Below are 27463 nucleotides of genomic sequence, written 5' to 3'. Positions count from 1 at the left end.
CGGGCAAAAGCCCTCTTGTGCAAATGATTTTGCGAAAATGGCGATCGGGGCTTTTTTGCAGAAAACTGCGTCTAGATTGGCCACGGACGCTTTTCTGCAAAAAGTGCTTTTGAGGAAAAGCATCCTGCCAATCTAGACATGCTTTTCCTAAAATGCTTTTAACGGAAAACTTTTCCATCAAAAGCACTTTCAGAAAATCATGCCAGTGTAGACGTAGCCAGAGTGGTCTGCTGTTTCGAACGATAGCGTCCACACTGAAGGGACACTATCTCGCATGTAAGCTGTGATTACTATGGACCGAGTGGTCACCAGGGTACCTGTGCTTTTTCCTCTTTCTTCTTCTTTCAAAAAAACTCCCTCTTTCCAGTCCACACACACCTTTTTCCGAAAGAACTCTTTTGGGAAAAGGCTTCTTCCTTGTAGAATGAGAATTACCAATGTCGGAAAAACCCTTCTGTTCTTTTGATTTTCTTTTGGAAGAATGTGATTGCAGCGTGGACGTAACTGAAGTTTTTTTGGAAGTAGTGTAGACATACTCTGACTGGAGTTTGTAGGGCTGTAAAATCACAGTATAGACATTTGAGTTCAGCCTGGACCCTGAGCTCTGGGACCCCACAAATGGGGAGGTTCCCAGAACCCAGGTTCCAGCCCAAACCCAAACATCTACATTGCAATTTTACAGCCCTGGCAGCCCAAGGAAGTTGACATGGGCTGGCCACAATTAGGCTCCTCAGTCACTTTGAAATGGGAGTAGACTTTTAAGTCACTTGGTACTATTGAAAAGTTTACCCTTGACTTGTGAATTTCCATTTCTAAATTGGCATACTTTTTCATTTGCTTTACAGCTCCACTCTGGCCTTGACACAGTTGCGTAAGTTCAAATGAGTGCCAAGTTTGGCCCAAATAACTGACCTACACTCAGTCCTTTTTTTGTTTAAAAAAAAAATAAAAAAATAAGGTGCCGGTACTCCAGGGGAAAAGTTGTTGAGCTCAGACTGAAGGTGCTGGTACCGTGTCTGGAGGTGTGGGTACTGCGCACCGAGCAGGACCGTCAAAAAAAAAAAAGCACTGCCTACATCACTGATCATGGAATGCGTCTGTCACTTGTTTCTACAGTAAAAATACTACCCACAATGTAATGGCATGCACTTTGGCAGACTGTCATCTACTCTCTGAGACTATGGATTTAAAACAGCTATAGCAATCAGAATATTTATTTTAAAGTACAGTAACATGAAAAAATTAAAAACCCAACATGTAACATCATAATCGCTCAAAAACAATAAATATAAACTGGCTATCGCAATAGGCACTGCCTTCTTCTAGCACAGATTTTGAGACCTCCAGTTTGATTTTGGTCACCTATTTTCTTATTCGATTGTGTGCCGTATCCACACAAATACATTGGCAGTTGTCTTATGAGGTTGCTAGAACGTCTCTTCCTCTCAGTTTTGCTGATAAGTTTTTGTTACTATTATACACACATAAATACAATTTAAAACAGCAGAAAAGTGCATTCACTGCCAAAAAGGAAGCAGTCTAAGCACCACAACTGCTGGTACAGTAGCCCTGCTTCTTCACACATCATAAGTGAATAGTAATACGCTGTGTCTCACAAACACCGTACAAGATCAGAGGAGCAAAAGCCATCCATACTCCCCAAAGAGCATGTGTCACTTCACCTGCCATACCAGATACACAGGCACATGCCCTGCTACTAACCTGAAAAGGGTCTCCATTCATTTTGCAAATCTTTCTGTCCAGGCTTTAAAGCTAGCAATACTCAAACTGCAGTATAGAGAAAGCCTTCTGACTTTATTAGGTCTGTGCTGTGCAGAGGTATTTAAAGTTTAGCATGAAAGGCAGGTCCATCCTCTAGTCACTCCTCCCTCCTCCCTCTCCCTCTCCAGCTGTGTGTGGTTAGAGGGGGCGTCTTCCCTACACGCCCCTCTCCACCCCCCACCGTATTCTGGCACCAGAATGGTAAACAATTCACATGTGTGCAGTGAAAGCAATACAATTCTAGCCCCTCCTGGAATGTCCTTTCGTGTAGATCACTCTAGCGTCTGGTATCTATTTGTGACGCACATAGATGGCATGGTTCAAATTAATGTCCTTTCCCTTTGGTGAATATTGTCTGCTATTTCCATTTTAGTTGCGCAAATCTTTTGCTAAGCAGCTTCCAATCCGCACATTGATCTTCCCTGGCTTGTGTGAACATTAGGCACTATTTGATATTCTACAGGATTGACAGCATTTTCTGCTTCTGTTTGGATCTACTTTAGCAAGCATGTCTAGGGAGACACCCTGAAAATAGAAAAAAGCCACGAGGCTGGGATAACAGGAAGGGAACTGAAAGCTGGTGTGAAGGGCACATGAATATCAGAGTGCTGGGATGGTCACAGGGTACTGTCCTACCGAGAAGGGTCCATGTGACGTGGGATAAGATGACAAGAGACTTATGGAGGAGCTTCTGTGGTTGCTAATGCAATCTGCATAGAACAGCAAAGGACTAAGCAGGGAAAGAACCAGAATGGGGGGTCAGGGAATGCTGCAGTGCTAGGATCCTGCAGAAGAAAACAGGAACAATATTCAGGTGCATTTTGGTGATGTTAATTTTGACTTAGATTCCTAAATGATCTGAGGTCTTGGTTCTGCCACTTGTTACTTCTGCGCAGGCCCCTGCACCCAAAAAGAACCTCTGTGAAGTTAGTGGGACCCCACCAATGTGCATCAACCTGCAGGATCAGAGTCTAGGAGCCTGCTTCTCTCACCTTGATACCACCCCACTGTGGTCAACTTAGGCACAGGAGAGATTCTAAGATGGTGGGAGAGGGAAGGGGAAAAGTGATATCCAAGGGTATGCTGAAGGGAGAAGAAGAAGCAGAGGGCAGGAGGGATCCTGAGGTGATTGTGGAGAGAGGGAGAGAAGTCCTAGGAGAGGGGTATCCTAAGGGGATTGTGGGGGAGAGAAAGGGAGTCCTGGAATGATAGAATACATTCTGAAATGATTAAAGTCAGGGAATCCCATGGAAGGGGAAAGATCTTGAGGGGATTGTGGGGTAAGAAAAAAGGTCCTAGGGAAGGGTGAGATCATGAAGGTTTTGAGGAAAGAAGGGGTCCTAGCAGTGCGGGATCCTGAGAGGTTTGTAGGGAGGGAAGGGGGAGTCCTAGCAAAGGAGGAACCACCTGTAGTGTTGCCAGAAGCAGGAAGGGGGCCATCAAGGAAGGAGGTCTCTGCCTGTGAATGGATGTGTTCATCTTCTGGTGCTGAGAGAGCCAATGGGCCCGAGCAGGCAATCAACTCCAGCCTATGGGACAGGAGCTGCCCGTGCGTGGTGAGCAAAGGGCAGACTCAGCCTCCAAATAGAACATTTTCACTAGCCAGCTATGACTCTTCCCCTTCTTTTGTCCTGGCTTTTTCTGTATTCCCATATGCCCTCAGTTTTATCCTCATTCTATTATTTTTTCCTTTCATGGTCCCGCCTCTTCTGCCTATACAGCAGTAGCAAGGCTAAAAACCATTCATCCAAAATCCTTGTCATCACTTTTGTATCCCCTCCTATTTTTCATCTGTTTTGTGTATTTATAACACAAGCTCTTTGGAACAGAGGCTCTAGATATGTATCTGCTATACGGGGATAATGACACTGACTGACCTTTTGAAACACTTCAGAGATCAAATGATGCATAAAAGCTAGCTATTAAGTATGAATGGCCCATTTATTATTACTGGGCTATTAGTATTAATATTAGTATTGCTTCATTTAGTATATATTATTATTATCATCATTATCACCACCACCACCACCACCATAAAGGGGAGTATGTGTCTTTTGGGGCCTTTAATAGCTAGCAAAATATAAATAATATTAGCATCATCGGCTTGTTGCCTCCAGCCCTCTGAATCCATCTGTTTGCTAAGTCAGCCAGGACCTGCAGAGGTAGCCTTGTCACAAAACCAGTTTATAGGGGGAAACAGATAATAGGTGTCAAGTCAGGGGAGGGGATCTCTTGCTAGTAGTAGATTTCAGATGGCTGCTTTGGGATAAAGATCCCTTCTACTGCCTTTGGGGAGCCAGGAATCCCTCCAACTTGCAGGACATGGGATAGTTCTGTCCAGGTCTGGAAAAGAATCTGTCTCTTTTCTGGCCCACTCCGCACATCCCAGATGGTTTAAGAGGAGCCAGTAAGAAGGAGAGAAAGACTCCCTGAGCGGAAATAATTTCTGAACAGTTCTAAACATGGATAAATTACAATATCTGCCAAGAAAAACAAAGTTACTTTCTTGGAGATGTAACACCGCTCTCCTCCTGTTGTCCTCAGTGGAATTCCTGACACCCTTCGCAGAATTGTTCTCCCCATTTCCTCAAATGACTCCCTCCACTCCAAAATGCCCAGACTCTGCCAATTCCCCAAAACAAATCATCTGTCTGCCTTTACTTGAAATTGCCTTGCCTATTTTGCCTAGCTTAAGAGTGTGATGATGAAACCCATCTACAGTCACTATGTGATGGAATAGGCCAAACCAAGCCTTTAAAGGAGCTAGCCTGAAGCTAAGTAAACACTGAAGAAATACTTAAAATATATTAGAATCAAGCTTTAGTCCTAAGAAAAGCCTCAGGCAAAAGCAGTGTGTCTCTGGTGCCTTTTTACCCCTCACAATCCTACAGTTTCAGGGTGTAGCCGAGTTCGTTTGTTACGGAAAAACAACAAGTGGTCTGATAGCACTTTATAGACTAACAAAACATGTAGATGGTATCATGAGCTTTCCTGGGTACAGCCCACTTCTTCAGATGACCCGTTATGAGTTTAGGATGTGCACACCCAAAATAAATAGGAGAGGGGAATGAGAGGGGGGGAAAGAAAGGGCAGCGGAAGACAGAGAGCTAAAGAGAATCAGTAAGTCTCTGAAGATTGGGTAGTTAAAAGGAAGCAGATAAGAATCAAAGTCAATAGATAGTATCCTACAGCTGGACGGTAGGTGGCACTCTGTCCTCATAAGATCACTGACTGCAATTGTTTTAATTCAGGATGTTAAAATTATTACAACTGGAGAGAACGGGGGCGGAATCAAACTCCAGCGTTTCAATTAATCTATGGAAGGTGAGTCCGGGAATTTCGGCTTCTCGGCCCCTAGATCAGCACCTGCCCCTCTCTCCACTCTCGTGAATGGAGTCAATAAAATGGGAGACCGGTGCCCAGCAAGGTCTGAGCGCTGTCTCTGCAGGTATGTGGTGAATACACGCACGAGTCTGTCTTTACCACGGTGACTCTCTTTTAAACAGCCGGCCGCAGAGGAAGAATCAATGCGAGTGCTCGCCGGGCGCATCTGAAACGCTACGACCCCGAGGAGCGACGGGAACCTGCCTGCTTCCCTCTTCTTTTCCTTGCTTGCTGGTGGCTTCTCCGTAACTAACGAGTTAGCCTGGCACGAGTGAACGGGGAGCAGAGAGCCAAAGCCACGCACTGTGCGGTCCCGCGGGCGTCACGCAAGGGGGGGGGAGGTAAATGCAACACGTGCCCCTCATTGCTAGGAGCCCCATTACTGATGCACTACTAGAGAGGGGTATGAAATTGACCAACTATATCCCAGGTGCAACGTGGCCACAGGAGTGCGTGATGGGCCTTGAGCCCAAACAAACCATTTCCCCTACCGCCGCGGGGCTAAGCAAAACTCTTCCCCCGGCCTTCAACGGGAGCTTTACCTGGGGGGGGGGCAATAAAACCCCTCCTCTTAAGATAACTCCCATCTGCCCATTGTGACCTGCCTCTTGCTGACCGGCCTAGGAAGGAAAGGGTTAACTGGACTGCACTCAGCCCAAGGTACAGAGGTTAAGTGTTATTTTGTACGCAGTTGCTTCCAACCTGCAGGCAGAGTAAATATTTCCGCACCCGTCGCTGCCATCTGGGGAATCAGAGGGAAAAGCGGGGGGGGGGTGTTTGGTGGGGGGGGGGGTGATTTATGCACTACTGCTCCCTGTGTGTGCTGCAAGGAGCCGGGCTGCACTGGCCTTCGGGAGTTGCTGATGGACACGGGCCACGTGGCTACACAATGGAGACACACGACTGACCTCGGCTAATTCGGCAAACTGCCCCCACCGTGTCCCCTGTCCTGGATCGTGTGTGTGTGTGGTGCGAAGGCAACGGAATCGGGCCGCGGGAGCCCCAGCTGTTTGGGCGCCAGGGGCTTCAAGCGAGACTCCGCCCCACCGCCCTAGGAGCTGACCGGTTTGGAAGAAGTTGCGGTGTTTCCAAAGCCGAAGAAAAGCCACGGGCAAAATTCCCCAATTGCAGCCTTGCCCGTCGTGCAAAAATCCTAACAGAGCACAAACGGCTAGGAGGCGGGCAGCTGGATGTTTGCGATGTAATAGCCCGGCCTTACGAACTAAACGCACCCATCGGACTGCAAAAAAAGAATAATAAACGCATTAAAGGGAGTAGCAAATACTGCAGTGCAGGTACCCACCCTGCTCGCGGTTTCGTCGGAGGAGCAGCAAATGGGAGGGATGACTCGAAAGAAGTTGTAGTGCATCTCCCCTCCCGCCCCCCACCTTTTCCCAGGCTGCAAACTGTCACTTCAGGTTAGCGTGAGACCTGCTGTAACTCATTAGCATGAGCTGTATCTAATATGCTTAGAACCTCTAATTATTTATGATGCCCTAATGGAGTGGTTCGAGAGACACTGGGGCTTTTTTAAAAATAAATTGGCAGCCCACGCAATGTCTCTGAAGTCGAGAAGGGACCAGTCCAAGAAACAGTCCTAGAAGAACCCAGGGGCTTCCCTAGACTCAGACCTCCTTTCTGTTCTTGACTTCAACGAGCAGCGTGCACGCACTTTATCCCTCATCTGGCAGAGTTTACGGGGGAAATTTTTCGGACCTGCAGAATGGGGCATTAGCCTCTATAAAGTGGTTTGGAACGGCCAGGTCTTAAGTACCAGTCCCATTTAAAACTCTGCTAACCTCCTTCCCTGGGGATTAAACTGTTACTAAAAGGAATCTTAAACTACACCTCCAACGTGGATAGAAAAAATACTCCTTAAAAACGGATCCCTCATAAGAAATCTTTCTCTTCTGTGTTCTGAGCCTACTATCAACATTTGGATGCACATAGTGTCTTATCCAGAAAAGTGATTCAAAATAAGTTAACCCATGTCCCCCCTCCCTCCTAATTGTGAGTTTTTTTCTTTCCAGTCTGTTTTATGTTTCTTCGGGTTGTGCCAACTATTTATTTATCTTTATTCCTTTTCTTTCTTTCTTTTCATTCATTCCTTTCTCTTTTTGTGTGTGTGGCTTCTCTGTCTGATGGGTAGCTTGTTACCACCCACTGCACGCTCTCTCCTGCAGCCGAGGTGTTTCTATACAAACTTCAGCGTCCAGTTGTCATATTAATTATTACACCGAGTAATGACTGAAATAGTCAAAATAAGGGGAGACTCAAGAGAGCTTTTTCTTGCTGCTCAAAGATTCAGCAAAGAAGCCTTGCAACAAAGCACTAATTGGCCCCCAGAAATACTCTGACAAGGCATGGAAGATAGGTTTCATAAAGCCCAGCAATTGTGAAGGGGGAAAAGACCCTTGAATAGACCCCACGCTTCTTTTCTAAACTCTCTTGCTGAGCAAAAAATGGACTGCTTCTTGAATACTGGACTGATCTTGAATGCTATACCCAGCAGAGAAAAAAATGCACCATTTATTGTAAGTTTTTTTTCCAGCTATTCATGTGTTCTATGTGGAGAATAAGCTGGTTTTGTTTACCATGAAAGACCTTTTACTTTATTTTCACTCTTAGGGGGAGGGGGAAAAACACATGTGCCCAGACCTAGACGAGCTTGCCTACTGTAACAAAATGGAGTGTAACAAATCCTACAAAAGTTCAGAATATATTGATTCTTTGAAGATCTATATAGATTAATGACTTTCGTTATGCTTCTCCAAGCCGGTATTTAATCATAACATAAATGGGTCTTTAAGAAAAAAAAAAAGCTTAGAAAAGTAAAGAGTGAAGGGGCTTCAAAAGAACTCCTGAGTGTAGCTGCAGTTTAGTCCCCCAAAAAGCGAGCAATAATATAATAATGACAGTTCAAGATTAAAAAAACACAGTGAAAGGGGAAAGGGATATTTATCATTTTGTTAGAATCAAGAACTTTTAAGACCTCTTATTTCCAGGTGCGGGGCAACTGCATAAGAGAAAAATCTCAAAGAAAATATTTATTATCTATACATCTAACAGCAATAGATACCTTACCCTGGTCAGTGACTTGATTGGAAAGTAGACAATACACTATTATAACTCCTCCACACAATGTACTTTAAAACTGGGCTTTGGATTTTGTTCTTTTTTACACAGAAACAGTTTGGGACTGATATAGTCACGAGATGTATTCTGTTAAATAAGTTTTCCGCTCTCCTACTGTAAGTGCAAGTTTGTCTTATGGCTCACGCGTGCTATTAAGTGTGTGGAGAACCCATTCAAAATGGAAATAGTAGGCTTTCTATTGTAGCTCTTCAATTGTACCTCATACACTACTCATATTTTCCAGGTACTTTCCCCTTCTTATAAAATCGAGTGTCTGGGACTCTAATTCTGAGGCTTACAGAGGAAGCTGCTCCTTGTTGGTTTTAAATAAGGTTGGCTGGATACTCAGGGATTAGAGTGTACTATTTTAACAAACTTTTTGACAGTGCTTAATTTGGAAGGAAAAAGATGCCAGGGTTCAAATAAATATTTTTACATTCATAACTGATGACGCAAAGCCAGAGGTGTGAGGATAGGAACTGCCAAATCTAGAGGTGCTGGGACTGAGCCCTGGCAAATATTAAACAATGCTTTTGGGGGATTTTTTTTCACTACCTGGAGATACTGTAGGCAATCCGCACATTCCATCATCTCTCTGAATAGCAGGGAGACGTCAATATCACCCTTGGCCTAATATAACTAGGTGAACTGAGACTGATACCACGAAACCTGCTAATAAGTGTCATTGCGTGACAACATACTGTTTCATATTAAGATGCCCAAAGTCCTTTCACAGGCAAAATTCAAAATGAAGAAAGAATTGAATGAGACCTATTGGGCCTAGTTTCAGAACCATGAACACTGGCCTAATTTTTTTCTGATGCTTCAAAATGTGTATCTCTTTGTTTTTATTTAATAAATAGGAAGCTAAATTAACCTGGCACTGTAAACATGCAGTCTAGGAAAGCAGTATTAGTAACACACCCACCCACCATTACTTACCATATGTTAAAAGGGTGTGTCAAGAGTGGAACTTCAACTCTGAACTGAAGTTATTCTGAAATAACACAATGGGCATCTACACTACAAGACTTTATTTCAAAATAATATTGAGCTGGAGGACTTCTTACTCCGACTCATGCTAAGAAAGAGTGATCTTCCTTCCACTTCCTGCTGTGTAGACAGCGCCAACAGTCAAATAAAGCTATTTTGACTTAAGCTACGCAATTGACTTAGCTGAAGTTGCATAGCTTAATTTGACATTAGTCCTGCTATGTAGATGTACCCCTAGAGTCTATTGCTACACACCTATTTATTCACCCATATTGCCTCAATAGTTCATCCACTAGGATTTCTAGCTGCCTTTCTCTGTATGGAGATAAAATACGCTGACAATATGCATGTAAATCCACTTCAGCCCCATTAGTACATGCCTAAAGCAAGACAAAAACTCCAAGAGTTGCATTTATGATTTGCACCTTCTTAATATAGCTAACTTGACGACCTTCTTCCTCTGGGTAAGATGGGGCCAAAGCATTTTTGTCCTGTCCATTTCAGAGTAGGTTCAGGATTAGACTGTTGATGTTTATTGTTTAACATCTTCCATGCCACATTTTACAATGATCCACTCCAAAAGAATCACTCTTTAGAAGCAGAGTTTATATGTACAGGACTAACAAGTAGATATGTAGATACCTTTATCATAAAGAAAAGAGAAAGACATAGGTTGATTCTTTATGTTCATTGCAGTTTATAATCTCTAAATAAATTAACGATACACCCTTAAGGAATATATATGTCACTGAACCTCTATTAAGCTTTCCATTGTTTTTTTCTGTTTCTTGTCCTGTTATTGCTACTTTCCAAAATGTGTGAGCAAAGGGAAGATCTCTTTCATAATCACAGTGGCCTTCTTTCATAACCCCACATTACAGGACTCCTGATGTCACCACTTTTTTCCTTGTGCTGAATTCTGATATCAGGAACATTGGATTATGACATCATTGAATGAATCAGATGGAAAGTTAATTACCAAAGAGGAAAGCTTCTAATTACACAGAAAATTAAAATCAAAAGAACATAATGCCATTGTATAGGTCATTTGTATGTCCTCCGGTCTGGTTACCCTAATTCACCTTCCATATGTAGAGAGGATAAAAGACTAAGACTAATCAGAGAAAAGATGAATAAGCATAGACAAGACCAAGATAAACCAAGATACATAAAATAATTAGTATGACATACAGATCTTTTGGACTGTCCTTTTACTCTTTCTCACAAGTGCAAAAGGCCATACAGTGACCTTTAAGGTAACACATTCAGAACTGAACCAAGAATTATTACACAATACATAATTAACACGTGGAATTACTGCCACAAGATGGTATTAATTATTTGTTACTATTAATTATTATGTATTTATTTATTTTTATTGATGTACCATGGTAATGTCTAGTTACCCCATTTAGGGAAGTCATGAAGAGCTTACATGCCAGTCCATGAAGAGTAGGGCTATGTCTAGACTGGCATGATTTTCCGCAAATGCTTTTAACTGAAAAGTTTTCCATTAAAAGCATTTGCGGAAAAGAGCGTCTAGATTGACACGGATGCTTTTCCGCAAAAACACTTTTTGCGGAAAAGCGTCCGTGCCAATCTAGATGCGCTTTTCTGCAAAAAAGCCCTGATCGCCATTTTCGCGATCGGGGCTTTTTTGCGCAAAACAAATCTGAGCTGTCTACACTGGCCCTTTTGCGCAAAAGCTTTGCGGAAAAAGATTTTTCCTCAAATGGGAGCAGCATAGTATTTCCGCAAGAAGCACTGATTTCAGACAGTAGGAAGCCAGTGTTCTTGCGGAAATTCAAGCAGCCAGTGTAGACAGCTGGCAAGTTTCTGCTTTTGCGGAAAAACTTGCCAGTCTAGACGTAGCCTAGGAGTTTAGCAGCATTTTTAAAAAAGTGTTGGCAAGCCATGTGTAGCAGTGGTTTTCATTCTGTGGACTGCAGATCCTGAAGGTATCCAGACCGTGTCTAAGATTTCCATACGGTCTTCACGTCCTTTCATAAACTTGAAGGGGTCCACAGGTGAACACATTTTGAAAAATATTGATTTATATGGACAACATGAACACTCATATAATGATAAAAATTATAAGGGATATCAACCCTCTCATTTTGTGACCTAAGCTAACCAGGGAGTTCAGAAAAGAACTATTTTCATGGGCAGTTTTTTACATAATAGTCCCATTATGGGGCTTCTTTTACACTTATCTGAAGTATGTGATACTAACCTCTGTTTGAGGCTAGGTACTGAACTAGTCTAATCCAGTTTGAAAATTCTCATGTTGACCCATAAGTTGTTCAGCAAAAACAAATGGGAAAAGTATAAAAGTATCTGAAGCTGAACGGACTTTTTAGGGATTTTGCTTTGTTTTTAATATATGCCTGCCAGACTGCATCAGTCTTTCAAACAATAGAGCCATACTTATTTTCAATTCAACTTTTTGAGGCATTTCCTCCACCCAGAGAATTACCTTTAATGTGGGTGTAAAGGTACTGGCTGATATCCTGACCTCACTGAAGTCAATGATAGTTTTGCTACTGACTTCAATGGAGCCAGAATTTCGCCTTCAGTGGATTCACACTGAGGTAAAGCCAGTTTAAGGGCATGGAGAAAAAGGCCCTTTGTCTATTTCCAGTGCTTTCTTTTGCAGCAGATGTACCATCAGAGTTTTACAAATACACTAAGTAGACTATTTACAAGAGAGGTGAAGACATAACATACAGAGGGCATTATTTTAAGAGAACAGAGATAAAACCGCTAAAACCTGGAAGAAACTTAAATAATAATGTTTTATAATCATGTAGTAGGGCACAAAGACACTAATTAATTTGTCTAAGAAAAGCCATGAAGCCATTATCTTCATGCTTTTTGGGACAGGTGTCAAGAGGGACAGGTCAATCAAAATTAATGAACATTAAAGCCTTGGTTTTTTAATATCCATAGTGATTTCTGTTTTCAGTTAAATTGGTGGCAGAACATGCCTTCATAAACATGTGTGTGCCTCCAGTGAAAGGTCCAAACTGCGGGCAAGTTTTTATTTGGAGTCAGAGCCTGAACCAAAAGCAAACTAGTTTCCAGGGTAGTAGCAGTGTCATATCAGAAAACCATTAGATCAGACCTGCACTCTCCTAAATCCATCTCAGTGGGCATGTGCTTTAGTGGTTGAGGACAGGGAACAAGGAGGTAAAACATTGGAGCCAGGTCTACACTGAGGAAATGTCAGTTGAACTGCCTCATCTTAAAGCAATTTTAAATCTAGTTGGAGCCACAAAATAGACCACTTTCCAGGTAATCTGAACTATGTGACTTTGAAATTGGATCAAATAAAACAATTCAGGCTGCTTAAAGCAGGTCTATCCTATGTCTCCCAGCAGTTTTAGAATAGGCTTAGCTGAACCATTTTAAAAACCAATTACAGTCTTGGGGGACATTTTCCCCGTGTAGAACAGGCCTAGGATTTTCTTCCTGGCCACTGGCTCTGTGTGGGTATGTCTCTTTAGCTACTTCTTAAACTTGTAGCGTCACACCTACCTCACAGGAGTATTCTGAAACTTAATGGAAGCTTGTAAAGCACTTTAAGATCTGCAGAGGAAAGACGCTGTATGACTGAAAAGCATAGTATTGCTACTGATATTTACCATTTAGCCAAACATGGGGGCTGTGTCTAGACTGGCCAGTTTTTCCGGAAAATCAGCCAGTTTTCCGGAAAAACTTGCCAGCTGTCTACACTGGCCGCTTGAATTTCTGCAAAAGCACTGACGATCTCATGTAAGATTGTCAGTGTTCTTTTGCGCAAAAGGGCCAGTGTAGACAGCTGAGATTTGTTTTCCGCAAAAAAGCCCCGATCACGAAAATGGCAATAGGGGCTTTTTTCCGGAAAAGCGCGTCTAGATTGGCACGGACGCTTTTCCGCAAAAAGTGCTTTTGCGGAAAAGTGTCCGTGCCAATCTAGACGCTCTGTTCCGAAAATGCTTTTAACGGAAAACTTTTCCATGAAAAGCATTTCTGGAAAATCCTGCCAGTCTAGACGTATCTGGGCAGAAGAATGAGGACAGCTCTTTAGCATACATTTTGTGCAAATTGATTTGTCTGAATAATAAACTGATCATTAAAATAAACATTGTATTGGAATGCCTCACCATCAACATACTATTTCTTAATGTCTGGCACTTTAAAATGAGTCTGGATAACATAATAGTAGACAATCCAATTCCGTACTGAAAGGGAAGGTAGACTGGATTATTTAATGACCTTTCCCATAGTCTTATTTGTATTGTTAATAGTGGTCTAGCTATCAGTGAAGTCAGTATCAAAACTCCTAGGCTGTGTCTAGACTGGCCAGTTTTTCTGGAAAATCAGCCGCTTTTCCAGAAAAATTTGCCAGCTGCCTACACTGGCCGCTTGAATTTCCGCAAAAGCACTGACTTCTAACTGTAAGAAATCAGTGCTTTTTGCGGAAATACTATGCTGCTCCTGTTCGGGCAAAAGTCTCTTTTGCGCAAAATTTGTGTGCAAAAGGGCCAGTATAGACAGCTCAGATTTGTTTTCCGCAAAAAAGCCTGGATCGCGAAAATGGCAATCGGGGCTTTTTTGCGGAAAAGCTCGTCTAGATTGGCCACGGATGCTTTTCTGCAAAAAGTGCTTTTGCGGAAGAGCGTCCGTGCCAATCTAGACGCTCGGTTCCAAAAATGCTTTTAACGGAAAACTTTTACATTAAAAGCATTTCCAGAAAATCATGCCAGTCTAGACGTAGCCTAGCTACTGACTTCAATGGGAATTTCAATACTGTAACTATTGGGGAGTGATTTTTCAGGTGCTCGCTATGCTGGACAGAGCTACTACTCCCTCCCTGGCTGGTTCGCATTGCATACACCAGGTTCAGAAGAGTATTGTAGGAAAACATCTTTTAAACCTGCAAATCTTTGTTGCAAATGAAGAAAAAGTTGGTTCTGTACCATCCTCATAAAAAACTAAGAATTAATAGTTAGTACTTACAGCATTTTTCGTCCAACCATGTTAAAACAGAGGCCATGTCTACACTACAGATTTTTTAGGGAAGTGGCCATTTTTCTGAAAAAACCTCACTTACGTCCACACCGCAATCGCGTTCTTTTGAAAAAAAATCGAAAGAACAGAGGGGTTTTTCCGACATTGGTAAACCTCTTTCTATGAGAGAGAAGCTTTTTTTCCAAAAGAGTTCTTTCAGAAAAAAGCATGTGTGGATAGGGAAAAGGGAGTTCTTTCGAAAGGAGAGGAAAGAGGAAAAAGCACAGGTGCCCTGGGGGTCACTTGGTCCATAGTAATCACAGTTTACATGCAAGATAGCACCACACTGATATGTATGCTATCTTTCGAAAAAGCAGATCACTTTTTCGATGTGCTTTGGCAGTGTGGACGCTCTGTTTCAGAAGAATTTTTTGTGTGTGTGTGAAAGATTTCTTCCAGAAGAGCTTCTTCCGAAAGAAGCCTTCAGTCTAGACATAGCCATAGGGAAAGGATGGTCTTGTACATACTATACTGAACTGGCACTCAGGTGCAGTGCCTGGTTCTGCCATAGACACCCCCTATAACCATGGGCAAGACATTTAATTTCTCTATGCTTTGATTCCCCATCTGTAAATTAGAGCCAATAAAACTTTTTGTCTTCATTCCTTTGTCACTCTTGGGTACTTAGTTAGGTCTCCAACTCAGGAAAGCACTTATGCATATGCTTTATTTTAAGCACCTGCTTAATTCTCATGGACTTCAGTGGGAGTGATGCAAGGGATTAAATGCTGCCCTAAACAGTGATGCTTTCTTGAAGCAGGATTTAAAATGTAAATTCCTCAGGGCAGACATTCTCTTTGACAAGGTGTTTATACTGTAAAGCACCTAACACAATGGACTCCTATCTTATTTGGGCCTCTAAGGCTGTGTCCAGACTCAGGGTTTTTTTCGGGAAAAGTAGCCTTTTTCCGAAAAAACTTCCCCTGCGTCCAGACTCAAGCCGCGTTCTTTCGAAATTAAATCAAAAGAACGCGGCTTTTCTTTCGATGGCGGTAAACCTCATTTCACGAGGAAGAACGCCTTCTTTCGAAAGTTCCTCTTTCGAAAGAAGGCGTTCTTCAATGTAAATAGGGCTTCTTCGAAAGAGAGCATCCAGACTCGCTGGATGCTTTCTTTTGAAAAAGCAAGCCGCTTTTTCGAAAGTTCAACGTGCAGTCTAGACGCTCTCTTTCGAAAGAGGCTCTTTCGAAAGTATCTTTCGAAAGAGCCTCTTTCGAAAGAGGCTTGCAGTCTAGACATAGCCTAAGAGGCATAGTACTGTAATGCAAATAATAATATATAAAGGGCTTGAAAAACATTACTGACCGAAGCCTCACAGTATCCTGTCAATTAAGGAAATATTATCAGGCACCTTTACTTTACCCGAAGAAGCCAACCACTTCCCAATCCATCAGTGGTAGCTCTCCATGTGTAGTCACACCCACCCCTCCGTGGTTCTCTCCCCCTTCCTTCCCGATTCTCTAATATCACTTGCAAGGCCCTTTTGCTGCTGGACTCTACCAGCCCCACTGCGCAGACGGCACGTCCCCGCCACTACTTTATTTCTTTAGCAAAACACTGAGGAGCTTCCACGCTCCCCGTCCAACCCCCGACGTGCCCGGGGACTAACTGACTCTCCGTGCGCGCCAGAAAAGTCGAAGGCGCCCAGCGTCTCTGCCTCTCTCCTTTCCCCCGACGCCTCCCGTCCAAGCCTCCGACCAAAGCGCCCCCCGCTCCGAACGCCTGGTGTATTTCACACGCGCCCCTCTCCGCCTCCCCAAGTGTCTCCTTTTATGGCTCCCCGACGCTACTGGGTCTGCCAGGCGTGTTCCCGCCCAGCTTCTTTCCGCAGCCACCGCTGGCCCCCTGAGCGTAAACACTACAAGCCCGCTCCTGCTTGGCCAGAAGAACGAGCGTCTGTGCGCCGCGCGGGCTGAGGGAGCGCTCCCGAACTGCCTGCCTCCCTTTCTGGTTGGCTTTGGGGCTGGTACCAGAGAGACCCCCTTCCTCTCCTGGCGCCCCCAGCCCGCTTGCCTACTCCCCCAGCCATCAGCGCTCTGGGTCTCTTCCCGACTCCCCCCCCCTCTAGTTCTATCCCGCCCCCACACGTCTCTAGCTCACCCCACCCCACGCCGCTCCTTCCCCAGCCCAGTTGTTTATTCAGCGGCTGGGAGAGCGGCACGCGTCTGGCGCGCGCACTTGCAACAACAAACCCGGGCGGGGTAGAGCCGGAGGGGAGAGGCGGGTGAATGAATTGGAGGCTGGGGGGGCAGGGGGGGAGGGAAAGGAGGCTATTTGCAGGGGAGGCGGGGCCGGGGCCAGCGCGTGTGTGCGGGGCGCTCGGTGTGTTGTGGTGCCCCCCCTACACACACACACTCACACACACCCCTCCCCGCTTTGAAAAGGCGGCAGCGCTCCCGGGCCTCCGGCCACTCGCTGCAAATCCGGGGAGCGTGGAAGGCGCCAGGCGCCGAGCGTGTGCGGGGAGGGGACCCCGCAGGGGGAGTGTGTGCGTGTGTGGGGGGGGGGGGGAAGGAAGAAAAGCCGGAGGGGGGGGACGAGAGGCCGGCAAAGCCCCCGGCCGCCGCTTATAAGAGCCACACTCCGCGGCCACCGGGTTGCACAGGGGGCTTTGGCGAGGCAGGCTGCGCACACGCGAGCGCCACGAGCCTCCCCGCAGCCCGGGGGGAAGGAGGAGGAGAAGGGGGGGCGGCAGCGAAAGCGCCGCGCGCTCTGCCCCAGTCCCGCCGCCGCGCGCCAGCCAGCGCCCCTGCCCCGCGCTCCCTCGCTCGCCCCGCGGCTGCCAATGGCCAGCGCCAGCCCTGCCCAGATGGACAGCAGCGCCAGCCAGCCGCCGCCGCCGCCCTTCCTGCAGCCCGCCTGCTTCTTCGCCGCCGCCGCCGCCCAGGGGGCGCCGCCGCCGCTCAGCCCGGCCGCCCGCCAGCCCTCACCGCCGGGCAGCAAGGGGGCGGCGGCGCCCAAGCCCGTCAAGCGGCCGCGCTCGTCCTCCCCGGAGCTGATGCGCTGCAAGCGGCGGCTCAACTTCAGCGGCTTCGGCTACAGCCTGCCCCAGCAGCAGCCGGCGGCCGTGGCCCGCCGCAACGAGCGCGAGCGGAACCGGGTGAAGCTGGTGAACCTGGGCTTCGCCACCCTCCGCGAGCACGTCCCCAACGGGGCGGCCAACAAGAAGATGAGCAAAGTGGAGACGCTGCGCTCCGCCGTCGAGTACATCCGAGCGCTGCAGCAGCTGCTGGACGAGCACGACGCGGTGAGCGCCGCCTTCCAGGCCGGCGTGCTGTCCCCCACCATCTCCCCCGGCTACTCCCACGACATGAACTCCATGGCGGGCTCCCCCGTCTCCTCCTACTCCTCCGACGAAGGCTCCTACGACCCGCTGAGCCCGGAAGAGCAGGAGCTGCTGGACTTCACCAACTGGTTCTGAACTGTCTGCAGCAGGTGGGTGCGGCTGCCGCTGGAGCCCTTCTCGGGCGCTGCCTGGCGGCCCCGGGGAGCGTCCTGGCACCCCCAGCTGGCGCGGTAGTGCTGGGGATGGGGAGGGGGGGTTGTGCAGCTGGGGAGCGCTGATGAAGCCTGCAAATGAACAGATGGTGCCAACACTCCTCACCTAGATATTGCAACCTAAGAGCTCTTGATGCTGACCATCTCTTTCTCTCTCCTTTTTGTATTGTTACAGGACTGTTGCAAAAAACAAACACACAGGGCGGGCGGGGGGGAGCCTATTTTACCCCCAGCGGAAGGGAAGATACCTAGCACACGAGGAGCTTGTATCGCCTCTCTGAGAACACTGAAGCACTCTCACAGCCTTTGCACTCCGGTCAGTTTCACAAGACCAAGATGGATTTGAAACCTGTGGGCATCACTGCCTGCTGAAGCGTGTGTCCTCAGAAACATGTGTCATCCTATCCATCTCGAGAAGAGCACTGCCTAGCCTCCACATCGTGAGAGGCTCTTCCCCGCTCTCCTTTCCCCGTGCTGTTCTAGCCCTCAAAGACTTGGTGTTCATTACGCTATGGACAGAAATAGTTTCCTAATGTTTGTGGAGATTCTGAAATTAAACTATGCTGTACTCAAAGAACCCTTTCCTGTTGCCCCACCCCCATCACTTTGACTTTTCCCCTACCATTTTCATCATAGAATGCTTCCAATCCTTTTTTGTGAATTTTTTTATTATAAGAAAATCTATTTGTATCTATCCTAACCAGTTTGGGGATATATTAAGCTATTTTTGTACATAAGAGAGAAATTTATAGAGGTTTTTTGTACAAATGGTTTAAAATGTGTATATCTTGAGACTTTTTAAAAATATGTAATGCTTATTACCTCTTGATATTTAGACATGTAGTCAACATTACCTTTACCTTACAACTGCCATTTTTGTATGTGGTTTTGTAAAGGATTTGGAATTCCTCCAGATGTACTTTAGCACCAACGTGTCTTACTTTATAGAAACTTTGTTAATGTATTAATAATGTTATTAATGTTCAAAGTGAACAAAGTTTATGCAGCTATTGTCCAAACAAAAATGGTAGCCATTTGTTTTATATGCTGCCTTTGAAAAAGAAAAAAGCCCGTCAACCACTGCCTTTTCTTACTGTTTTATTACAAACTTACAGAAGTCCTGTATAACTGTGTTTTATACAAGCTAGTTTCGTAATAAAACCTTTTTTAATTAAAGTGATCAGCTGCCTATTGCATGTAATTTTATTTCTGCCCTTGACAATTATGAATGTAAAGAGAAAAATGTTAAGTGATAACCATGCCAGAGATAAGTTGCATATGGAGTATTTATATGTATGATGGATATAATATATATATATGTGTGTGTGTGTGAAAGGATATAGAGCTATTACAATCGTTTTCTTGCCCTTCTATGTTGCAAATGTATAGCTAAACCAAGAGACTCGAGGGTGATTAATGGCTTTATTGTCCTTCGTGAAATCACTGCACATTAAAGAATTTCCTAAAGAATGAACCCTAAAAAAGAGGGCGCTCCATCCCACATTTTTACCGCTCTGACCCTGGCCTCTCATTGCCTCCAATGACACAGGACAGAAGAAAGTATGAGAAAATGTATAGTTAGAGCCACCGAAATAGACAAGCTACTTTGTTTTGCCTTTTATATATTTTAGACAAGCAGTAAATAAAATCATTGGGAGACTGGGGAGTTGCGGAGACGGTGGGAGGGACTTAAAAAAAGCAAAGTAGTAGGAATGACACTTCGTAAACTATCCAAATAGCGTGAGCTGAGTGTAAAAGTACCCAATTACCAAGATTCAAAAAGACCCCCTTTTTTTTTTTTTTGGCTAGCCTGCTTGTTGTCAGTTAGCAAGGACGTGACCAGAATTCGCCTCCCCTTTTTCCCCCTCCTACATTACTTTCAAATTCAGTTTGCGTGCATCAAGCCAAGCGGAAAGCAAAGCGCAAAATGCATCTCAAAAAACCCCCACCACAACCAACAAAGAACTCGGATAGCCAGCAAGCCTTACAGAGTTAAAAAAATCTAGGTTGGTTTTGTACAGCTTTACCATTTATATGCACGGGGCTAATTAAAAAAAAAAGTCATTGACTATACCGGAATTTAACGTAGTTTTTCCACTGCTGCATTGCTTTAAACGTGCATTTCTATACCTTCATTTCACTCCTGCCGCCTCAAAATTATCAATATGCTATTTAAGAATATGGGGCAAATCACTAAATCCCTCATTACTTCAGTACAAACATTCATTGTTTTAATCCATCCTAGAAGCAATGTTTAGTTATGAAAATAATAACCGTTATAATGTCTCCTCCATTCTCTTGCTAAGGCACCTCAGCTTTTTATTTACCCACTTTTGCAAGTGTGTAGATAAGGTATACAAAGAAAGTGTAGCGAGTAATTTATGGCTATGAATATAACATTAGGATAATGTTTCATTCTGTTACAAAGGCGAAATTTCCTTGTGTAGACAGGTGTTCTTTTTTGCTCACTTCTGAATAGTAAATATCCAGACTCATTAAACTAAAGGCAAAGTTACGCTGTTATTTGCTACAGTGTATGAGGCAGATTCAGAAATTCATTCCTCTTCCCCACCCTCCTCCAGGCCCGAAAAAGAGAGCGAGAGAAAGAAAAAGACACACACACACACACACACACACACACACACACACTATTACTGAAGATAGGAAAGGCCAAAGCAGGATTGGGGTAAATCTCATTACATCTGCTCGAATCGCTTAGCAACACAAAGCCTTTTCTTGTATTAGTAGGGAGAGCCATTCAGTGCACTCTGACAAGCAGTATTCAGTTAGCTTTAGTAAACTCCATAAATCAGGGGCGTCTATTGGTCGCCGTATAAGTTTTAAAGCTACAAAGGGCGATTAAAACAACTGAAAATGCACAGGGAGGTTGCCAGGTCTTTGTTTTTAACTCTAGAAAGTGAGTTATTAAATACATCTCATCCAAGTTTTTGAGTTTGTACCTTTGTGGAGCTAACTTGGAGGGTACCTAAAAAGCTAAACAAGGTCTGTTGTAGCTGGCTGATAGTGGTGAAGGGCAGAGGACTGAACAAGAGAACTATGCCTGGCGTGGCAAAATAGGTACTGCTTTAAAGGAGTGACTATCTTCCTATAATGGTTCTGTGAGGTTCTAAGTGGGGCCTGTAACCCTCCTGGAATAATGCAGAACCCTGGGTAGACACAAAATTTGGATCTGCATTCGCATCTCTAAAAATGAACCCTGGATATTCATATTCATATTCACGGGATACAAACCAGGTATCTGCATATTGAGGTTCTAGACAGAAAATGTGTAGCTGCATCTGTAGCCGGAAAAATGATCCGTGGATATTTTCATCCGCATCCGCAGCTGTGGGTCCCTACAGATATAAAGTGGATATCTCCAGATTTGCAGGGCTCTAGAGTAATGGTCCTCCTTCCGCCCATATAGCAGGTTGTTCAAAACAAATCATGGGATCTCTCTTGTCAGAGCAAAGTTCGAGCCAGGAAGATCATAATTTTGATAAGGCCCTCCTAAGGAGCCCCTTCCTTCTTCCACTGGGTTCAGGCGAACCTGGATCATCCCTTTTGTAGCTCTATATTTCGTCCTACCTTTCATTTTCTGGGCATGCAGACAATGGGAGCTTTGGGTATACACAAGAAACGCGGGACAGAGCCAATACTTGTTAGTTGCTGGTAGGCTCCATTCATCCTGTACCAAGTCTCAGAGGGGTAGCGTGTTAGTCTGTATCTGCAAAAATTAGGAGTCCGGTGGCACTTCATAGACTTAACCGATTTATATGGGCATAAGCTGTCGTGGGTTTCCTGTATGCATTGGATCGCGGCGCCCTTTATTTGCAGTCTCACTTAATACGAGAAGCGATTCTGACTATTCATTTTCAGTCTATTGGCTGTTTATCCTAAGGTATCCAGTACCTAGCACATCAATGTATCTTATAAGGGAAAAGCAATGGCAGAGAAGTCCTTTACAAGACAGTCTTCTGCAATACTTTGGCGTGCAGGGCTATGGTAATGGAGGCTCCTCTCCCTTTCTCCAAGGTTGTTTTCCTGCTTTGCAAATTTGACCAACATTAGCAATGCTCGAATGCGACCCAAGTGCTAAAAGTGGAAGAACAGTAAACATCTATTTCTATGTCTGTTTCTTAAAGAAATAGTGTTTCTATTACTTTTCAAAGTAAGTCAAAGTCCATCACTAACTTCCATCCTCTGCATTTCTACACCCCACAGGAGCAGATTCCCAGGAGAAGGCGAGAGGGGGCGAAGACGTTCCCCTGGATGCAGGTTGAAGTTATATTCTGCCTTTTGTATGCAAGATTAGATGGCCACAAAAGAGGTTTTGTAGGTTAATGGCAGGAAGCGAGTTGTATTGCAGAGCCCAGAGAGTGGGGAGCGCGTGTCAAGCTTAATGATTTATTCAAGCTATATACCATCCCAGCTTGTTCCCAGCGCTGATTGGCTGCAGGCATGCGTCTACTGTCAGATGCGCACGCCTTAGCTTCACACCGCACAAGCCCTGCCATTAAGATAACAGCAGTTTAAGGGTCGCTCGGTTACCTGATTATAAAAGGGGGGGGGGGCGTGGAGAAAAGGGGTTTGGCGGAACGTAAAAAAACCAACAACCTGGCTTCGTAAACACACCGGTAGTCTGCAGAGCCGATTGCTGCTTGTTGTCGGAGGCGGTGCCATCAACCTTGTAGAGAGCACCCATCCAGCAAGCCGAGCGCTCATAAATAAGCAACTTAAAAAGTGTTGGGAAGGAACCTGCGGATTCTGCCTGCTTCTTTCTTTTCGGGAAGTGGGAGGGGGGAGTCCGAGGGGACACAAAAGAAACGCCACCTGCCAAATGCAAACTGACTTCGGGAACACTCTTCCTTCCCACTGTGGGCAGCGCTGGAGGGATGAGTTATATAATGCAGTGATTATTACTCAGTATATTCATGGATTAGCTTGCCTTGAAATTCTGTGGATGGTTTCTTGTGTCCCCCCCCCTTCCCCTTTGTATCTTTAAATGGGAAAGTAGTATTTACTAGTTCCAATTCCCCAAGCATATCTAAGATCACACAGTTCCAACACATTATTTCTGGAGCAATTAACCAGCTAGGTTAGCCTGTGCAAATCCTGCTACAAAAGGCACATGGTAAGCAAGCAGAGAGGCATGCTTTTCATTTGCAAGAGAGGTGGTGGCTGTTGGGTTGTGGGGTTTTTTTAATTCCTTGCCCCCAGACAGTGCATTTGCTGCTACTTTCCAGCATCCTATCAATAATCCCACGCAGACGATCGCTAACAGAGCCTAGCCCATCGTTTCTCTGCGCTTGAAGATTAATTTCTCTCTGTACAACGGGCAGGGTTATCTCTTGAACAGGGAAAACAGTTTGGCTCCATTGTCCGGTTGCCAGCACCGTCTTTTGAGAACGGGAGCCTGGCGAGACTTCTGACCAAACTCAAAGGTTAGTTAAAACACACACAAAAACCAGCTGAAAATCTTCATGAATAATGCTGCTCCCTTGAGCCCAGCGCGGTGCAAGTGCACATTTCAATGCCAGGGCATTTTGTTATGCTGCTCGCCTAAGTCAGAATTTCACAGAAAAGGCAGAGAAGAAAAGCGTCAACAATTAGGGGTCGCCTGTCAGAAAACATTAACGCCTTCCTCGCCCAGCCTGTCAAGCGTGCTGAAAATAAAAACTGCCATAGCGAATCGCACCTCCACCCTGAGAAACATGGAGGGGGGGGGGGGAGGGGAGAAGAAGTGGGGGTTGGTACGGGTAGAGAGATGCACAGTTCCGCTCAGCTCCAGAGAATAGTCCAGCTCAGAAGAAAACATAAAGGGATCTCCACTGAAATACCCTCTGCTCGATTTCCTTCGCTCTCTTTCACAATCGCAGAGATTACAATTAAGAGCCACTCAAATACATTTACAGTTTCCATAAGCACCTGTAAGTTCCAAGGAAATCCTTTCCTGAGTTTAAGTGGCAGCCCCATACAATCTGCAACCCAGAATAGGGCCAGATTTCAGAAAACCGTCTCCTAGCGTTTAAAGCCCCAAACAGCATAACCCACTACCCTCCCCCTCACTTCTGTTTGTAAATACATTCCTACCACAGGTTGAACCTCTGGCATCCTTGGGATCTGACCTGTTCCAAACAAGAGAATTTTCCGGACCAGGGGAGGTCAATATTATCTAGCTGCATTACCATCACCTCCACTGCTTACTGGGCTCTTACAAGACATTTATAGGTAAATTAGAGCTAAATAACAGCACAGAACACTGAGAACCAGGACTGGTGGCTGTAAACAAACTTTATGGAACCACAGGAAACTTGGCAACACCCATGGTAATTGGACATCTGGCTAACTAAAATCATTCCACACCACAGATGTTTCTGGACCAGAGAGTGCTGAACTAGAGAGGGTCAAGCCTGTAGTCAGGTTTCCAGGCTATGGGCTGACTGATGATAAAGACCATAGAAGTAGCTGGATAGGGTCACTCTTCTCAGTGAATGTAAATCAGTGAATCACCACTGAGATCAGCGGAGTTATTCCAAGTTACAGTAGCTGAGTATCTGATGCTGTAGATTTCTAACCCTTGAAAACTACTGTATAAAATGTACCCCCTACTCATAAATATATGTCTGAGTTTGTCTAAATAGTGGACGATGGCATTCCAGGTCAGGGCCGGCCCGAGCCATTTGTGCGCCCCACGTCCCGGGAGCGCAGCGCTGCCCATGGGAGTGTGACGCATGCGCGGCTCCGCCCCTGGGCGCATGATGCCCCCGCCCTCGGGCGCCCGGTGCATGCACGGCCCTGCCCCCAGGTGCGTGGCGTATGTGTAGCCCCGCCCCCAGGTGCGTGGCGTATGTGTAGCCCCGCCCCCAGGTGCGCGGCACATGCATGGTGCTGCCCCGGGTATGCGGAACATGCATGGCACTGTCCCTGCCTGGCCCGACAGCCCCGCGTGGCGCCCCCTGTAATAGGGCACCCCGGGCGGTAGCCCAGTTGGCCCGTACCTTGGGCCGGCTCTGTTCCAGGGTTGTTGTTTTTTAAATTCAGCCAGACTCTTCCCAATAAGAGAAATCTAGACACTAATTTTACTAGTTGAGATATTGATTTTTCCAAGCATGTAAACCACAAGGGATTCCTGGATGATGTCTGATCAAAACAGTGCTTAGATTCAATTCTTACAGTGAACATAGCTTCTCCTGTTAAAAAATGCAAATGTTCTCTTGTTAAAAAATGCTTTTTGGTCATTCTCCTCTGTCGCCATGGAAGGACTAGTGACAGTCCAGGCCAGAGTTCATTGGATGGATGTGTCTTTGCACCTATGCTGGTAGAAGAGAACGAAAACAGATGGCAATGTAACGGAGACTTAGGAAAAGTGGTATTGTAGCCAAGACACTGAGCTAGGATCCATGAGACTTGAATTCTGATCCAGTTTCTTCCAACTCCCTGCCACAATCCCCGTGGGCGTTAGTTCCCCAGCAGTATAATGGAGATAATACTACTTCCTTACCTGTGGTGATAAGATGGTGCAGGAGAATATATCAGTGCCAGCTAGGAAGAAAGACGGAGGGCTTTTGTAGAAGACAGTCTCTCTGCTCTTGCACAGGCTGGGATGGAATTTTGCTAGTTCAGTTTGCCCCAAGCAGCATTAAGTCCTGTTCTGCGCATGGTTCCTCCTATCCTCAGAGGGGGGAAACCATGCTCAGATTTTCAAAAAGGCTCAGCTCCAGTGAGGCACCACATTTGGCCTTAATAAATGGAAGCTACTGGGAGCTGAGCCCTTTGAAAATCTGGTCCTTGGCGTGGGTGCCAAGCCCTTGAAAATGTAACCCAATGGGCTATATTCCTCAATCCCTGCTTAATCCTCTTTCAAGCAAAAATTGCCAGGTGGCGGGTGTGAGATGGTGTCTACTGCTTTGTCAAATTAATGCTAAAAAGTCATTTCATTTCTTTGTTTATTTTACAAACTGAAAATGTCAAGTTTCCAATAGCACCAGAGGAAGAGAGATAAAGATCTGTCAGACTGCTTACATGCCCTTGACTGGCTTAGGCCAATCTTTTGTGAAATGGAGAATAGAAAGTGGCCATGTATATAAAGTTGAATGCCCTTTAAATTCATACCCCAAATTAATTTAGTCCCTAATGCACATAAGCTTTTTAAAGAGAGATCCCTACTAAGCTACCTTTGGGATGGACTTTTAGTATATTTCCCCCCTCTTCCCCTCCCACCATACCACACTTCTCTTTCTCTCTTCCTGCAGTTGCTTGGAGCTGTGAGCCGTTTTAATTTGCACTAGCTGCACAGGGAAATCTATATAACCCAGAGCAGGAAAAGGAAAAGCCCCATATTGGTAAAGTGTGAAATGCTGTTTTGATTGAAAAGGGAAACCATTTCGATGGGATTATCCTGTGACAATGTAGATTAAAACCCTGCCATATGGCCTAGATAGGCTTGCTTTTACTTTCAGGTAACAATGCTTTGCTAATTAAGTAGTGATGACATTTCTTAATGAAAAAATAAAGCCACCTGTATGTGAAATAAAGGCCGTCAAGGAAAAGGAGACATTGAATGGCACTGGAAATCAACCCCTCTTTATCTTTGAAGTTTGCTTTCCATAGAAGACAGAATTTGTTTAATTTGTTATCAAGCAAACAATAATTTATGGGCAAGCTTTTAAAAATTAATTTACTGCTCTAGAAAGGTGATAGTACAAGAAAGCCAAGTGCAGCAATTGAGCCTGATTCTCAGCCCAAAACCCAGGCTGGGACTGAGAAGTATGAGCCTTTTACTGGAAGAGTAAGTTCCTGCCTTTACAGTGCTGTATGGCCATGCTAGATTTCTGGTCTGGGTGACCAATGGCCAGACCCACTTCAGGTGAAAAGTGTCTTTAGCTCACATCTGAATCTCCCATTCCCCACCTCCCTCCCTTTCAGCCCACACTGTTTATCCCTTACATGTAGCCCAACTGGTGGCTGCTCTGGCTGAGCAGTCAGCTTCTGTATGATGCTAAAGCCTGACTACTAACTATTTTCACACCAACATGATGGAGGGCATGTGCACGTCCGTCTATTTTCCTTTCCCTTCCCCCTTCCCTGTATCTGTCCTGTCAGACAACACTCTCCTTCTCCCAGCCTTTCACACCTCATTCACCAGCTCAAAATGATGTCCAGGGGTGTCATGCAGCTACAGCCCACATATGCATCCTGTAGCAGATTCAAATACTGGAAACATTCATTTGTGCAAAATTCAACAGTTCATTGAGACAAGGGTGACAGGGAAAATTTGGTCAGTATTCTCAGTTAGATGAGGTAGACATAGACATTGCATCTCCACAGCTGTCCACTGTGGTATGAATGTCCTGGAACACATGCTCCTACAGGAAAGTGTCTTTCCTTTGGGACAGTGAAGCTTTTAATGGCTTCTCACAGGCTTCACAAGAGAAACACTGGAAATACAAATGATTCAGACAGACAATCACCATGAGCCCCTATCTATTTTGCTCTGCACTTTTGCCCGAGGAGATAAAGCAGAATCTAAGATTGAGAATTGACTCTTATTTTGGTTGAGATATTACAGGGAATAATTACAAGGTCTTTTCTTCTATGCAACAATCTTTTAAGGCCC

At 45.1% G+C, this 27463-nt stretch overlaps 2 protein-coding genes across 3 annotated transcripts in view; one reads left to right on the top strand and one right to left on the bottom strand.

Moving 5' to 3' along the window:
- The window catches only part of PAH (phenylalanine hydroxylase), a 58407-nt gene extending 56526 nt beyond the window's left edge, over positions 1-1881 (bottom strand). Inside the window, exon 1 of one of the 2 annotated variants that reach the window (XM_075938936.1) lies at positions 1723-1881. In XM_075938936.1, coding sequence (XP_075795051.1) covers positions 1723-1743 — 21 coding nt within the window. In that variant the 5' untranslated portion in view covers positions 1744-1881. The remainder of the gene's footprint in view (positions 1-1722) is intronic. The other variant, XM_075938926.1, reaches the window with a different exon arrangement.
- Positions 1882-16585: 14704 nt separating this feature from the next.
- Positions 16586-19117, top strand: ASCL1 (achaete-scute family bHLH transcription factor 1). Its single transcript, XM_075919625.1, has 2 exons — positions 16586-17781; positions 18020-19117. The coding sequence occupies exon 1, from the start codon at positions 17132-17134 to the stop codon at positions 17765-17767; it is 636 nt and encodes a 211-aa protein (XP_075775740.1). The 5' UTR covers positions 16586-17131; the 3' UTR covers positions 17768-17781; positions 18020-19117.
- The last annotated feature ends 8346 nt before the right edge of the window (positions 19118-27463 follow it).

The sequence above is a fragment of the Pelodiscus sinensis genome, chromosome 1 (genome assembly GCF_049634645.1).
Source record: "Pelodiscus sinensis isolate JC-2024 chromosome 1, ASM4963464v1, whole genome shotgun sequence".
NCBI classification, from domain to species: Eukaryota; Metazoa; Chordata; order Testudines; family Trionychidae; genus Pelodiscus; species Pelodiscus sinensis.
Note: the sequence above shows the minus strand (reverse complement) of the source record. Positions and strands in the feature narration are given on the sequence as shown.